Source organism: Carassius gibelio, chromosome B8 (genome assembly GCF_023724105.1).
Source record: "Carassius gibelio isolate Cgi1373 ecotype wild population from Czech Republic chromosome B8, carGib1.2-hapl.c, whole genome shotgun sequence".
NCBI lineage: Eukaryota > Metazoa > Chordata > Actinopteri > Cypriniformes > Cyprinidae > Carassius > Carassius gibelio.
The window spans coordinates 2,986,800-3,002,314 of record NC_068403.1 but is presented as its reverse complement, the minus strand read 5'-3'; the positions used below and the strand labels follow the sequence as shown (position 1 = coordinate 3,002,314).

The 15,515-nt window shown below is 39.4% G+C and overlaps 2 protein-coding genes across 4 annotated transcripts in view; one reads left to right on the top strand and one right to left on the bottom strand.

The window, feature by feature from the left end:
- Nucleotides 1–128: 128 nt before the first annotated feature.
- LOC127963492 (uncharacterized) overlaps nt 129–15,515 on the bottom strand; it is a 22,851-nt gene continuing 7,464 nt past the window's right edge. The window contains exons 1-5 of one of the 3 annotated variants that reach the window (XR_008154839.1): nt 2,828–2,970; nt 2,436–2,640; nt 1,875–1,994; nt 1,659–1,726; nt 129–1,325 (exon numbers count right to left, since the gene is read on the bottom strand). Coding sequence is in view for 2 of the 3 variants with exons in the window: in XM_052563433.1 (XP_052419393.1) it covers nt 1,236–1,325; nt 1,659–1,726; nt 1,875–1,994; nt 2,458–2,640; nt 2,828–2,897 (531 nt within the window). In the remaining variant the exon portion in view is untranslated. Of the gene's footprint in view, nt 1,326–1,658; nt 1,727–1,874; nt 1,995–2,435; nt 2,641–2,827; nt 2,971–15,515 lie in introns of those variants that run through there. The other 2 variants (XM_052563433.1, XM_052563434.1) reach the window with 2 other exon arrangements.
- LOC127963487 (B-cell linker protein) overlaps nt 12,132–15,515 on the top strand; it is a 27,839-nt gene continuing 24,455 nt past the window's right edge. The window contains exon 1 of the mRNA XM_052563418.1: nt 12,132–12,184. The gene's annotated coding sequence lies outside the window, so the exon portion shown is untranslated. The remainder of the gene's footprint in view (nt 12,185–15,515) is intronic.

Sequence of the window (15,515 nt, the reverse complement as noted above, 5' to 3'; positions counted from 1 at the left end):
GAGTTATAAAGTCAGTATTGCATGATATAAAGTCACAATTACAAAAAAAAATTGAGTTTAACTTGCAATTCTGAGAAATAAAATCAGCATTGCATGATATATACTCACAATTGCAAAAAAACCTACAAATTTATCTAAACTCGCAATTCTGATAAATAGATTTAGTGATATAAACTCGCGAGTTTGTCACAATTCTGAGAAATTAAGTAAAACTTGTGATATAAATATGAAGTTGCGAGTTATAAAGTCAGTATTGCTTGGTGTGGCTCCTTTACGCTTAAGGAAGGTTAAGTAAAACAGTCTGACACCATGGTATAATGAGCACACTCGCTCCCTAAAGAGAGCAGCCCGAAAAATGGAGCGCAGCTCGAGGAAAACAAAACTAGAGGTATTTCGTATTGCTTGGCAGGAAAGTAACCTATCCTACAGAAAAGCATTAAAAACTGCTAGATCTGATTACTTTTTGTCTCTTTAAGAAGAAAACAAACATAACCCCAGGTATTTATTCAATACAGTGGCTAAATTAACGAAAAATAAAGCATAAAATTTTAGCAATTCAGCCGTCAGCTACAGTATCACATCAGACAGTGCACTATAGACTCCCCGAGGGGTTAAAAAAACTAAATGTTTTACTCCTTTGCTAAATCGAGGGAACGCAATAGTAATCGTATGCACGTTTTAGTACATTGGGGAAACGAATTACATAATGTACTGCGGGGCTCCGTATATATATATCTATATATTGTGAGATAAAAAAATTTGGAATTACTTTTTTTTTTTTTGTGGCAGAAATGGGCTTCCATAAAAACATGCTCTCTAAGTCTAGGAAAATGTCCTTAAATGTCTGAACTAATTAAAACCGTAGGTGATTAAAAATCAAGCAATGAAGACATTATTTTATTAGGCCGTCTCACGCTGGTGTCTGGTCCTGATGAAGCAGTCTGGTCTAGTCTTCTCATAGTTAAATGGGTTTCAGGACAGTGGAGGCCAAACTCTGCAGCTGCTGATAAAATCTAGTCATTGGTTTCCACATTTCCTGGAAAAACTCACAAACTCATGGAGCAGCAGCAGGAAACACACCGAGCACTAATAATCACAAAACCCAACAATTATAATAATTTGCTTGTTTTTATTTTCTAACCGAGTTCACAAGAGTTCTTCCTCATAATTTCAGTGCAATACTCATAAAAAAATCTAAAAAAAAAAAATAGAAAAATGAAGACAATGACTCAGTTCTATGGTGATAACTTTTTAATTTTCGTGACTTTAACAGAGAAGTTGCCAGTATAATTCGCTCTTAAGAAATTCTCCAGCACTTTGCCAATCTGAAAAGAAAAGAAAAATGACTGGAAGTGAGAAAACAGCAGGTTTAGAAAAAGCATTGCACAATAAAGCTGTGTCCCAATTCACACAGAATAGAAATGCTAAACAAGTTATTTTAGCCAATGAAATCACTTTGGGGCCTTAAAGGAACGTGACGCCACACCTGCTCACTATAAATTTGACTGAAGAATGACTGAGGCTGAAACTTGATGCTAGTGATTTGTTTTATAGTTTGTACAAACATAGGTAATCCTTTCTTCTACGTAGCTAAAACTGTCGATTCCCATCACAGTACATTTAGCGTGTAGTATAATTATCAAACATGCTCCTCTTACCTCAAACAGTTCAGCCTGACGCTCTTCTTCAGTCAACGTCTTCACCTTCATCTCGAGAATAGTAATTACTGTGAGAACCAACAATACCAAAACACATTTTAGAGATTTCATGTTCGGCTGCAATAGTGATGGTACAACTTAACCTACAAATGTATATGCACACAAAATGATGAATGAATTCCAATAGGGACCTCGCAATGCTTGGGCCTTAATTACCTTTGGGTGGAGCTGAGGTGGAGCTGGAGGTAGGAGTCGTGGTCGAGATGGAGGTAGTAGCCACAGTGGAGATGGAGGTAGGAGGTGCAGTGGTGTCGAAGGGAGGATCAAAAGTTGGATCTGCAGTGGAGCCGAAGGTAGAAAAAAATCCAAATACTGGGAAAAACGCCTTTGAAGTTGTCCAAATGAATTTGTTACAATGCATATTACAAACCAAAAATGAAGTTTTGATATATTAACGGTAGGAAATTTACAAAATATCTTAATGGAACATGATCTTTACTTAATATCCTAATGATTTTCAGCATAAAAGAAAAAAGAGCCAGTGAGCAACAGACTTTCAAAATAATAAAATATTTTTTATTTAATAAAAAATTAAAAAAAATGTGTTAATGTACGATAAAATAAAATTCGGGGTTAATTAATTAATACAATAAAGCTATAATAACGCGTTAACTTGCCTAGTCCTAATTTGTATAAAAATTTTATTCCTAATTTTTATCAAATCTAAATCTAATATCAATATTACAATATTAAATTTGAGAAGCATTGTAATATTACATTTAAATGTTCAGGTTATTACATGCTGGTGGATGTGCTGTAGATGTTGTGGTAGTTGGTGCTGGTGAAGATGTTGATGTAATTATTGCTGGTGCTGGTGGGGTTGTTGTTGTTTTCTGTGCTGGTGTAGGTGGTGTTGTAATAGGTAAGGAGGTGGTAGTTGCAGTAGTTGTAGTTAGTCCAGATGGAGCAATACTAGTTTGAGCTGTGGAATTAAAGAAACATTTGATATCATCAATCAGAGCATCAGTACTGTTGAGTTATATTTCCTGATGGTGCGGTGAGTCTCTCAAAGTGTTTATAATTAATGAAATCAGTTGTGGATCTAATTTTGTATTGAAAACTATGTCAAAATCTGGCACAGATTAGAGTGCAGCAGATGTGAACGTTACCTGTGGTTAAGCAGCTGATTGAGGCGAGTACACAGCCGATGAGAAGAACAGCGGGAGCCATCGTACACATTCAGTGTGTGTCAGACCTCTGCTAGTGATGTTTTCACTCTGCTTCTCCAGATCATGTGTCTGTCCTGCCTCCTCACAACACACTTTTGTCAAAGACAAATAAATCAAAATCTGACTCTTATGTACAGAGGATCCTGAAATACTGGATTATTTTGCGATCCTGTCAGAATACCCGATGAAGGCTGCGGACAAAATGCTTCTGGGCTTGACAGTCATTTGAAAAATGAGACATATGAAATTGAATCTTATTTGCAATGCAGAAAGACAGTTCTTAAAATGAAGAAATTAATGATTGATGCATTTAAAAAAATCTAAACTATTTAAACTATTACTTGCACATACTTCTTTATTGTAACTAATTGAAACCTTTAGACTTAAAGCTATTTGTTTGGGTTGGCAAGAGTTTTTCATAATGGGTTGATTTTCAGTGCAATACACAAATAGAAATCTCAAAAATTAAGAAGGTCGAAACAATCGAAAAAGCAGGGCTGCCTTTCCCATCATATTCTGACATTTCTTTACACATTTTTTACATAGTTTGCTTAAGGCATGTACAGTGCTTGAATGTTTAAGATTAAAGCACGCACATACACAAACAAACTACTTTAAGCAAATGCAATGTTTTTGTTGACCTGTCACCATAAATAATCCGATCTCATATTAAAATAGTAAAAGTCCTGCATCAATGAGGATTTATTCATTTCTGTTCCTCTCAGTCTTAGTCAAAGCATGTAGTGCAAGTGATCTGGATGCAGTCAAACAGTGAGAAAGGCTCCTCTCACCTGTAAGAAGACGCTCTTCTTCAGTGGATGATTCCTCGGCCAAAACCTCTACTTCCAGGTTAGTGAGCAATGTCAGAACATCTGCAAAATACAGTAAAAAAAAAAAAAATTTTAAGTACAAAAAAAAAAAAAATATCATAAATGTAGTGAAACGTGATGGAAAAAAGTACACCTGTTCCAACATACAGTATACGTGCAGTGCAAATACAAATTCTTTTGCAGATGCCATTTCAAAGGTCAGCACAAATATGTGTTGCACAAGCACAGCATCAATCAAGTTTTCAAAAATGTGTTTTTGAAGTTTTGCACCGTGTGAACAGAACTTGATGCAAAATAGCCCTTTAAACCTGATACAGAATAATATGAGTAAAGTAAAGAAGTAGAAAATTACCTGTCAGTGGCAAAGTGTTTGGTTTAGTGTCATAGGTGGTGTTGCTGACTAAAAAAATAAGATATTTATTAAGTTTTCATAAATCAGAATGTAGAATATACAAGCTAATTATTTCAGCACAGATGTCAATCACTTTTCCTAATTCAGTATGAATGTTTCGGAATAAATGTGAGGCAGGTGGGTGTGAAATCAAGGCAGCATTCTTTAAATCTCAGACAAGCAACATCACAATAACAATTTTTTGCAATGACGTCTGTTATTCAATCCAGAGCAGCACAGATCTGGATTCGCACAACTTCTATCCATGACAGAAAAATCAAATACATCAGTTAAGGTAATTTCATACAAAATAATAGATGCCATTGGCAGTGATTTAATCATACAAAAAACACACACTAAGGAGCCCGAGTTGTCATTGTAGTAGTAATAGTTGCAGCCGCACTGGTCACTCCAGGCCGTGTGGTTTCTAGGATGACGGTCACATCACTGAGGTCACTAGTCTCAGTAATAACTAAAGTGTGAGAGCTAAAGGTTGATATGTAGCCAAAGAGCTCAATCTGAGCAAGACATGACTTATACATGATTACAACAAAGACATATTTCTGTGCATGGATGTTTTTCACTCGTGGAATGTAGCTGAATGTAGGAATGTAGAAACTGGTTGATGAACTGACTGTAGTTGTAGTTCTAGTAGTTAGTGGTGTAGTTGGTGTTGTAGTCGACGCTGTTGTAGGTATTGTTGTAGTTGTAGATGGTGCAAGAGTATGCAGTGTTGTAGTTGTAGTTGCTGCTGGTGTAGGTGGTGTTGACCGCCTTGTCTTACTCCACGTGACAAACTGAATCTTGGTGTGGTTTCAAATTTGAGCTTAATAACACTTGTATTATTTCTGTATAATGTCCTGATGGCTCCAATGAAATGATCTCCAAACCCAAATTTTCTTTAGGCTTTTCAAGAACTCTATCATTTGTTTGGAGACGATCTATAGAGACATTCATAGCATTGGATCTTTCCAACCTAAAGAAATAGGCTGAGTTCTGTTCTCCTTCTTCCAGCCATTTTTTCCTGGATCTAACATATGCTCCTTTTGATTTGGATCTGTACAGGTCATCTAATTTATTCTGTAGATTAGAGTATTCAGTGTTTTGAGTCTCTGACAGTGGTTCCACAACTGATAAAGAAGAAAGCGGTGAAAGAACTTCAATTAATCTGTTTTGTTTTGCTATAATACTTCCAAATTTTCTTAAGAATTTCCCTAATTCATATTTTAGAAGCTCCCAATTCCGTCCATAAAATTTTTCTAATTAAGCTCTTTTTCAATAAATTTGGATTAAGTTATCAATCTGTTCTTTGACCTTTTCATATTTAAGAAGAGAATTGTTAAGTTTCCAAAGTGACGCTTTAGAAGTATTAATTGTAGTATTTTGTTGTAAATTAATTGAAATATAAATGGCATTATAGTAAGTCAGTGGACTGTTACTAATATTAATTGAGATATTATTATTTATTAATGTTTTAGAGATCAACCAATAATCGATTCTAGACTGTCTCGAGGGGTCTTTGTTACACTGTGTACTGTACCTATTACATCTGGGTACATTTCTCTCCATATGTCAACTAAATCAAATTTATCTATAAACGCAATCAGATTTGAGTTTGGAGAAGCTAGAATGTTATTCATTACTATGTTAAAGTCACCACCTATCATGAATCATTTGATTAATTTGAGTCAGATCAGGACGTGCACGTCAGAGCGGGTCCGCGAATCATTTGAGTCATTTGAGTCAGATCGGGACTTCAGAGCGGGTCCGCGAATCATTTGAGTCATTTGAGTCAGATCGGGACTTCAGAGCGGGTCCGCGAATCATTTGAGTCGAGTCAGAGAGCGGGCCCGCGAATCATTTGAGTCATATCGCGACTTCAGAGCGGGTTCGCGAATCATTTGAGTCGAGTCAGAGAGCGGGCCCGCGAATCATTTGAGTCATATCGCGACTTCAGAGCGGGTTCGCGAATCATTTGAGTCAGATTGGGACTTCAGAGCGGGTCCGCAAATCATTTGAGTCAGATCGCGACTTCAGAGCGGGTCCGCGAATCATTTGAGTCAGATCGGGACTTCAGAGCGGGTCCGCGAATCATTTGAGTCGAGTTAGAGAGCGGGCCCGCAAATAATTTGAGTCATATCGCGACTTCAGAGCGGGTTCGCGAATCATTTGAGTCAGATCGGGACTTCAGAACGGGTTCGCGAATCATTTGAGTCAGATTGGGACTTCAGAGCGGGTCCGCAAATCATTTGAGTCAGATCGCGACTTCAGAGCGGGTTCGCGAATCATTTGAGTCAGATCGGGACTTCAGAACGGGTTCGCGAATCATTTGAGTCAGATTGGGACTTCAGAGCGGGTCCGCAAATCATTTGAGTCAGATCGCGACTTCAGAGCGGGTCCGCGAATCATTTGAGTCAGATCGGGACTTCAGAGCGGGTCCGCGAATCATTTGAGTCGAGTTAGAGAGCGGGCCCGCAAATAATTTGAGTCATATCGCGACTTCAGAGCGGGTTCGCGAATCATTTGAGTCAGATTGGGACTTCAGAGCGGGCCCGCGAATCATTTGAGTCAGATCGCGACTTCAGAGCGGGTTCGCGAATCATTTGAGTCAGATCGCGACTTCAGAACGGGTTCGCGAATCATTTGAGTCAGATTGGGACTTCAGAGCGGGCCCGCGAATCATTTGAGTCAGATCGCGACTTCAGAACGGGTTCGCGAATCATTTGAGTCAGATTGGGACTTCAGAGCGGGCCCGCGAATCATTTGAGTCAGATCGCGACTTCAGAGCGGGTCCGCGAATCATTTGAGTCGAGTTAGAGAGCGGGCCCGCAAATAATTTGAGTCATATCGCGACTTCAGAGCGGGTTCGCGAATCATTTGAGTCAGATTGGGACTTCAGAGCGGGCCCGCGAATCATTTGAGTCAGATCGCGACTTCAGAGCGGGTTCGCGAATCATTTGAGTCAGATCGCGACTTCAGAGCGGGACCGCGAATCATTTGAGTCATTTGAGTCATTTGAGTCAGATCGCGACTTCAGAGCGGGTTCGCGAATCATTTGAGTCAGATCGCGACTTCAGAGCGGGTTCGCGAATCATTTGAGTCAGATCGCGACTTCAGAACGGGTTCGCGAATCATTTGAGTCAGATCGGGACTTCAGAGCGGGTCCGCGAATCATTTGAGTCGAGTTAGAGAGCGGGCCCGCAAATAATTTGAGTCATATCGCGACTTCAGAGCGGGTTCGCGAATCATTTGAGTCAGATCGGGACTTCAGAACGGGTTCGCGAATCATTTGAGTCAGATTGGGACTTCAGAGCGGGTCCGCAAATCATTTGAGTCAGATCGCGACTTCAGAGCGGGCCCGCAAATCATTTGAGTCAGATCGCGACTTCAGAGCGGGTTCGCGAATCATTTGAGTCAGATTGGGACTTCAGAGCGGGCCCGCGAATCATTTGAGTCATATCGCGACTTCAGAGCGGGTTCGCGAATCATTTGAGTCAGATTGGGACTTCAGAGCGGGCCCGCGAATCATTTGAGTCAGATCGCGACTTCAGAGCGGGTTCGCGAATCATTTGAGTCAGATCGCGACTTCAGAACGGGTTCGCGAATCATTTGAGTCAGATTGGGACTTCAGAGCGGGCCCGCGAATCATTTGAGTCAGATCGTGACTTCAGAACGGGTTCGCGAATCATTTGAGTCAGATTGGGACTTCAGAGCGGGCCCGCGAATCATTTGAGTCAGATCGCGACTTCAGAGCGGGTTCGCGAATCATTTGAGTCATTTGAGTCAGATTGGGACTTCAGAGCATAGACATCATATAAGCATAGACAGTAAAAGAAATTTAAGCATATAAGTAGACGCCCTATTGGCCGCTGGGCGACGAGATTTGCGGCTGCCATCTTGAACCGGTCGTACTCCTAGTTTCGTTGCGTAGCAGCAGTTAAGATGCCAGAGCACTGTGCAGCATTTTCCTGTTCTAATCGGCGGACCATCGCAAGTACGGCTCGGGATTACTTTTCACAAGTAAGATTTAACATTACTATTATTATTACTATTGTTATTTGTGTTTGCGCACGTGATTTCAGGAAGTAATGTATATTAACCCTCTGATGGTCTTCGTTTCCTGTCCACACTCGTGTTTTTTGACAATAACATTTAATTTTGTAACAAGATAATAGTTTTTTTTTTTTTTTTACAAATGTAATTTTACTCTGTTTGTTAATGTTTTTACTCCACATTTGTGCAGTTTTTGGAGGATTTATGATATCTTCTAAATTTCTATAAATAAATATTTATTTAAATAGGCTTTTTACTAAAAAAAAACAGCATTTTATGTAAAATTCACTTTATAAAAGACACAGATTTCTAACTTTCATTCATGTGGATAACATGGATAATTTTAAATGCTTTAATGTAACATTTATACCCATTTTTTTGGAAAATGCAGTTTTAAAATAAAAAAACAAAATCACTTTAACCACTAGATGTCTATAGAGCTCCACTATATGCTATTTGCTATTTGACTACCTGAAATATATCTTTTCACAAGTTGGATTCAGTTGGATTCATATCTAAATATTATAAAATCACAATTATAACAAAAATAAAATATTTTTTTTGTCAAATTTTAGTATTTTTTTTTGTAATGTTACATTACAATGCATTGCAGGCAGTAAGCATGGTAAACCGCATGACTTCTGTAGACGGGGTTGGAGCAGGTTTGTGTGTGTGTGTGTGTGCTAAATTGTTTTGTCTCATCCTGTCATCTCACTCTCTCTCCCTCTTTGGTGGTTCTGCATTTTGCATGATTTTTTAAAAATAATTATAAGAGAGCAGTTGTTTTATAACCTCACAAGTGTGTGTGTGAGTGAGTGAGTGAGTGAGTGTGTGTGTGTGTACACATTGTCGGTGTCAGTGTCACCACTTTATATTTGTGTTGGTTCTGCATTTTGGATGATTTTATTTGACAAATGATAAGAGAACAGGTTTTATAGTCTCAAATGTATTCCTCTATATACAGATATCATTCCAATTTATTTTTTTTTTATTATTTTTTTTGTAGATCTAGAAAGTGTTGAGAGCCGTAGAAGGTTTCATACCATTTGGACAAAGGGAACTTTTTTTTTTTTTTTTTTGAGCAAAAGTCATTTTGGGTCAAAAAGACCCTGAAGACCATCTGAGGGTTAAGGTTGCTTTGTTCATATTTTCTCTGTTCTGTAAAGTGTATTTGAGTACTGTATAAAGCGCTGTATAAATATGCATTATTTTTATTATTATTATAAGGTGCTGAGAGCTGCAGAGAGGGTGATCCGCCAAGCTTCAGCAATACGAGCTCCTCAGGTGTCAACAGTCACACACATTGTGCGGGAGGAGATTGGGACAGAGGATGTGTTCCTTCCTGGGGAGCACATTGAGGAGACCCAGTTGGGCATTGACAACCATCAGTCTGATATTTTGTCATTGGTTGTGTCTGTGTTTCTAAAGATTAGGCTCCACCATGTTGCCAAACTCTCCTCTCTTGAACTACAGAAAGGGAGCACGAGAAAGAAGCTCTGCAAAACAGTCCTCTTTCAGGGGTTTTAGTGTGTGTATGAGAGTATGAGAGGGAGAGAAAAGAGTGTGTGTGTGTGTGTGTGTGTGTGAGAGAGAGAGAGAGAGAGAGGGAGGGAGAAGAGTGAGAGAGAGAGAGAGAACCAGAGAGAGTGTATATGTCACAAATTATAATATTGTTTCTTCAGCTTCTTAAAATATCTTATTTTACTGCAACTGTCTGTTTTCTGCTTCTTTATCATATTTATAGTGTGTGATTTATAAATATTCTACCTCACATATTAAGATTTTGGTCGTCTGGTCACTTATATATTATATCTGAATATAATATGTAACTGTATGCCTATTATGAATATTAAAATATGCTGAACAATGTGTCCTGTATCATAGCTGCATGAATGACCTTTGCAGCAAAAAAACCCGCGTCAAAATCAGTTAGGTATTCAGTGAGATATGATTAATTTAATGCGCTAACAGCTCATTGCACCTGGCAAACAAGTTACACTGAGTGGAGCTGGCGACCGGTCCAAGATGGCGGCTCCACGGCTCGTTCGTGCCCAAGGGGCAAGGAACTCGACCGGAAGTTGAAGTCGGGTGGGGGCTGCCATCTTTTAGCAGAACTTCACTTGCGTTAGCATTCCCATTGACTCCCATTCATTTTGGCGTCACTTTGACTGCGAATAACTTTACATCTGAGGCGTTTAAAGACTCTGTTTGTCCATTATTTATTTCTAAAGATACAGACAATGTATAAAGGGCTCCATTACCTTCTATGTTACATTATGGCCCCGTATAAACAGTTTTTGTAAAAAATAGGCTAACGATTGCGTCATAACCACCTCGGCTCTCTGTCGCATTACCGTACAGACAGGAGGAGAAGCTCGCAGGCAATTAACTTAATATGGCGTACTGACGTTACATTTTAAAATACTATACAAAATAATTAATCAGAATACTTACTCCTGCTCACTCACGACAAAGAACTCCCCGCTCAAGCTCGCAGTCTCTGCAAGATTAACGATGGTAGTTGCACGCACAGCTACTAGAAGATTTACATCTGGCAGACAGGTTGCTGACATCGTCAAGCTTCGTTTGAGTCTGCGCGTCAGAAACGGATGTGCTAAAAAACGCTAAAACTGGGCTTCATTTGTCTCAATTGAGTTCCAATGGGGTCGCTGTGTCCATTTCTTTTACTGTCTATGTTCGTGCCAATAGGCAGTAGCGTTCGATGGGGCGTCTACCTATATATATGTCTATGCTTCAGAGCGGGCTCGCGAATCATTTGAGTCAGATCGCGACTTCAGAGCGGGTCTGCGAATCATTTGAGTCATTTGAGTCAGACCGGGACTTCAGAGCGGGTTCGCGAATCATTTGAGTCAGATCGCGACTTCAGAGCGGGTTCGCGAATCATTTGAGTCAGATCGCGACTTCAGAGCGGGTTCGCGAATCATTTGAGTCAGATCGCGACTTCAGAGCGGGTTTACGAATCATTTGAGTCAGATCGCGACTTCAGAGCGGGTCCGCGAATCATTTGAGTCATTTGAGTCAGACCGGGACTTCAGAGCGGGTTCGCGAATCATTTGAGTCAGATCGCGACTTCAGAGCGGGTTCGCGAATCATTTGAGTCAGATCGCGACTTCAGAGCGGGTTCGCGAATCATTTGAGTCAGATCGCGACTTCAGAGCGGGTTCGCGAATCATTTGAGTCAGATCGCGACTTCAGAGCGGGTTCGCGAATCATTTGAGTCAGATCGCGACTTCAGAGCGGGTTCGCGAATCATTTGAGTCAGATCGTGACTTCAGAGCGGGTTTACGAATCATTTGAGTCAGATCGCGACTTCAGAGCGGGTCCGCGAATCATTTGAGTAAGACCAGGACATCAGAGCGGGTTCAGTTAAGTCTGCTTTATTGTCAATTCTTCCACATGTACAGAACATTCATACAGAGAATCGAAATTGCGTTAGTCTCAGACCCCTGGTGCATACAGATAACACTAACAGTAGAGCCTAAAAATCTAGATCAAATATAAATACAGCTATACAACAAGGGAATGTAAAAAAAAAGTTAAAAGCACGTGGCAGATAGAGTGCAAATCAGTGAAGTGAACAAAAAGTGGAGCTAAAAAGATTTTTAGTGCAAAAAAAGCTTATTCAGAATCAGAAAGCGCTTTATTGCCAAGAATGCTTGCGCACAAGGAATTTGTTTTAGTGACATAAACTTCCAGTACACAGAGACAACAATGTGACACTCACAAAATAAGTTTTTTTGAGATTATTACTTTTTTTGTTTCCTTTCCTTTTATTGAAATAATATTTTATTTCATTTTGATTTGTGTGATTAAATATTAATGAGAGGGAAAATGACTTGTATTCCATAAAATGGACACTGGGTGGCAGTAACCATGAGTAGCGTCACACTGGGTCATTTAGCGATGCGCAGAGCAAGATGAGCTCATAATCCAAGTGAATGGAGAATGAGCAACTGTTGTCCTGCGTCACTGATTTCTCTGTAATATTTCTAATATTTCCAGGTTAGTTACACAGCTTGTATGTGACTACAAATGTTTATAAACTAATAAGAATCCCCAGTGATTTGTGCTCTGTATACTAAAAGTATGTAAAATGTGTAAACGGTTAAGTTTGACAGTGCGCAGGTGAGAAAATGGCGGCCGACATCCGCAGGTTGTTTATTTTATTTGTACCTTACGGATCGGGGGCATTTGCAGGGCTCTCAAGTTTTGAACTGAGTTCAGAGTGAGATTTTGCCCGCGGTCGCGATGTCGGCAGGGGTTTGATGGGGACGGGTGTCTGATCTCATAAATGACACATATTCTTACAAATAAAATAATATTTATTTAATTCAGCATTTATTTGTGTGTGTGTGTGTGAGAGAGAGAGAGAGAAAAAATGGTCAGTGCTGTTTATAGTAGGTGTTGGTAGCTGGTTTTGAGGCCAGGGGTTGGTGGCTCCCATTTGAATCACTGTGGTTCCAGGCCAGCCATTTTTCACAGTTCCATCAAGTGCTAAACTGTTCCTGGTTTTGGTCTTGTTTAATCCCACCATGGAGAAAACCCTCTCAGCATAGGTATTTGAATGAGCAAGCACTAACACTAATGCAGCTATTTTAGAAATCCTCCCTGCTTATGTCCCTCACACCTTGATGGACACAGGAGTTATCTTGTCTGCAGACTAAGCACCAGTAAAAAGAGCTGGTGGTTCCCATTGTGATGAATGGTGATCGGGTTGACCACTCCTTCTTAAAGGAACACCTACAGGTGGCTGCTCTACATAACCCTCTCTTTTTCCCTGTTTCCAGTGGCTTCTCCACTGTTTCCTCTATGGTCCTCCACAGTCTCTTCCATGCACCCATCCTCTACTGGCACTCCCTCCCCTACTGTATTCTCCACAGCCTCCTCCTCTGACCTAGCCACCTTTTTAGGGAGCTGGGCCCGCATTCATAAAGATTCTAAGAATCCTCTCAGAAAACTCTTAATTTAGCTTAAAAACTTTTACGTAGGAGTCTTAGCTTAAAAGCGATTCGGGACCGATCTGAGAGCAACTCTGAGTAAGGAAAAGACAAAAACGTTTATCTTAGTGAGGAGGCGGGGTTGAACCGGTTGCTATGTATGACACAATCTTTTGAAGACTCTGATTGGCTGGTTGTCCAAGAAGGAAAAAAAAGAGTGATTTTAAGTATAGGGTCTATTCTAATCCTCACTTTAAATTTACATGCGTAATTTTTCCTATTTGACCGTTCTCTCTCTCTCTCTCTCTCTCACACACACACACACACACACACACACACACACACATTATATGTGTGTATATGAATTCTATTTTTTTATTTACCATGCTTTTAATTTCCTATAAGGTATTTGATTGGCTTAGAATGATAAAAATTGTTCCACTCTTTCCAATTACAGTGATTGCCGTCCTATGTAAGTGGCGGTTTGAATGTTGGTTTTAATGTATCAAACATGGAATCAAAGCCAAGAAGAGCGAGAAAGCCAATCTGGACAGAGGAACAGTGTTTACTGTTAGCCCAGTTAGTGGATGAACACAAGGCCATTCTTAAAGGAAAATTCAGACACAGCAAGGGACAAGAAGCAGACATGGGAGCGTATAGGACAAACTATTAACGGTTCATTCCCCCTGCTTGTGTTCACCTATAAGCCTGCTATATTCATAAATGCAGTTTTTAGAGCCTGCAAGGTGGGAATCTCCAGTGGAAACTAAATGAACTGTGACACAATAAGATGTTCTGAAAGTGCTGTAATTGTTTGTGTGATCACTCTGCTTACAGAAGGTTGTGACAGACCCAAATCATCACTATTGCATTGTTGCATGTTCCCAGTTGCCAAATATCGTAATGTAGTGATTACTTTAATTTATATATTAAATTATATTATATTAAATTATTATATAATCTATACCGTCTTATTAACTCATTGTCATCCATTGTCTGCAACACATTTCTTCTGCCTCTTCATCTTTCTGCCATTTTCTCCTCTGCTAAAGAAACTCTTAAGCCTCTTAAAAGTCCTCGTCTGTGCTCATAACAAATTTTACCTTAAGACCTCTTTTAAGGGATAAGATGCTTTCTGAATTAATTTTTTCTTTACTAGGATTTTTTTCTTTAATTTTAAAAGTAAACGCCCACATTTCTAAGAATTTTCTTAGAATTTTGTCACTAGGAACTACTTTTTGCATTAAGATTCTTTATGAATACGGGCCCAGATCTTTTAGAACAAAGCATGAAAGATTGCTCCTTTGCCTCTTCCCTGACATCTTTGAAATAGACGAATGCAATAATCAATATTATACATTGGATAAAATATAATGAAATAGCCTAGGCAAAACGTTTTGAAAATGGGGACCAGGATGAGGTGCAGTAAAAATAAAAGGAAAGAAAAAAATTTTTTTTTTTAAACTATTATGGATACTGCCATACAAGTATTATGGATAGGCCTATTATAGAAGTCTCTTATATAAAACTGTCAGAGTAGCCCCGCATCCTCTTCAACGTGTAACTTTGGCAATAAAAAAATAATAGTGGGCTAATAATAGGCACAAAAGCTACGGCCGACCACGTATAATGGCCAAAATTGCGTGCGTGTCGGGGTCATAATAACCATCAGACCAAAACATATCTTAGACTGTTTTTAAAAAATGTTAAATTAATATATTGATAAAAAAAAACATATAGTGAAAATCTGTGTCATTGTCTTGACAAGTCTGTAACCGTAACGTTACCTACTTCAGCGAGCGTCTGGATCTGTGTTGCACACGAGCCTGTAAAAATCTTACCCGGATACAGCAATGCTATTTTCTGATTGGCTGATCGGTAGCTATATTTTTTTTATTCGATTAGCAGGTGCGTGTCAGGGCCTTCGGGGAACTCACTTGATTCCTCTACGTTACCTGTTTCACTGTTTAAAAAAATAGCGCCGCAACTTGGTGGGCGTTGTCCTCGTAATGTCTCTGCGTGAGAAATACAAGGTGTGGCGTGTGAGCGTGTGAACGGGTTGAAATGCGTGAGTCTCACGCCCAATGCGTGAGACTTGAGAGCCCTGCATTTGTGAGTTATTTCAGTGTGTGTGGAAAACGGCAATGTGTGTAGTACAATGTTAAAAGGGTAAAAAGTTAATGTGAATGTACAGCGTAAGACCAGTTAAGCCTGCGGCCTTGTTTAAGGGCACATGCACATTAATATTACAAATCATACAGATTTAGCTTATAGAACTGAGTGCCAAGTTATGAGGCAGATATGTTTATTATTGAAGTCTGTGTTCTTATAGTGTAAATGTAATACAGCTTAACTGCAAATGAGAATTATTCTGTTGTATAAAGTGTACAGTTATT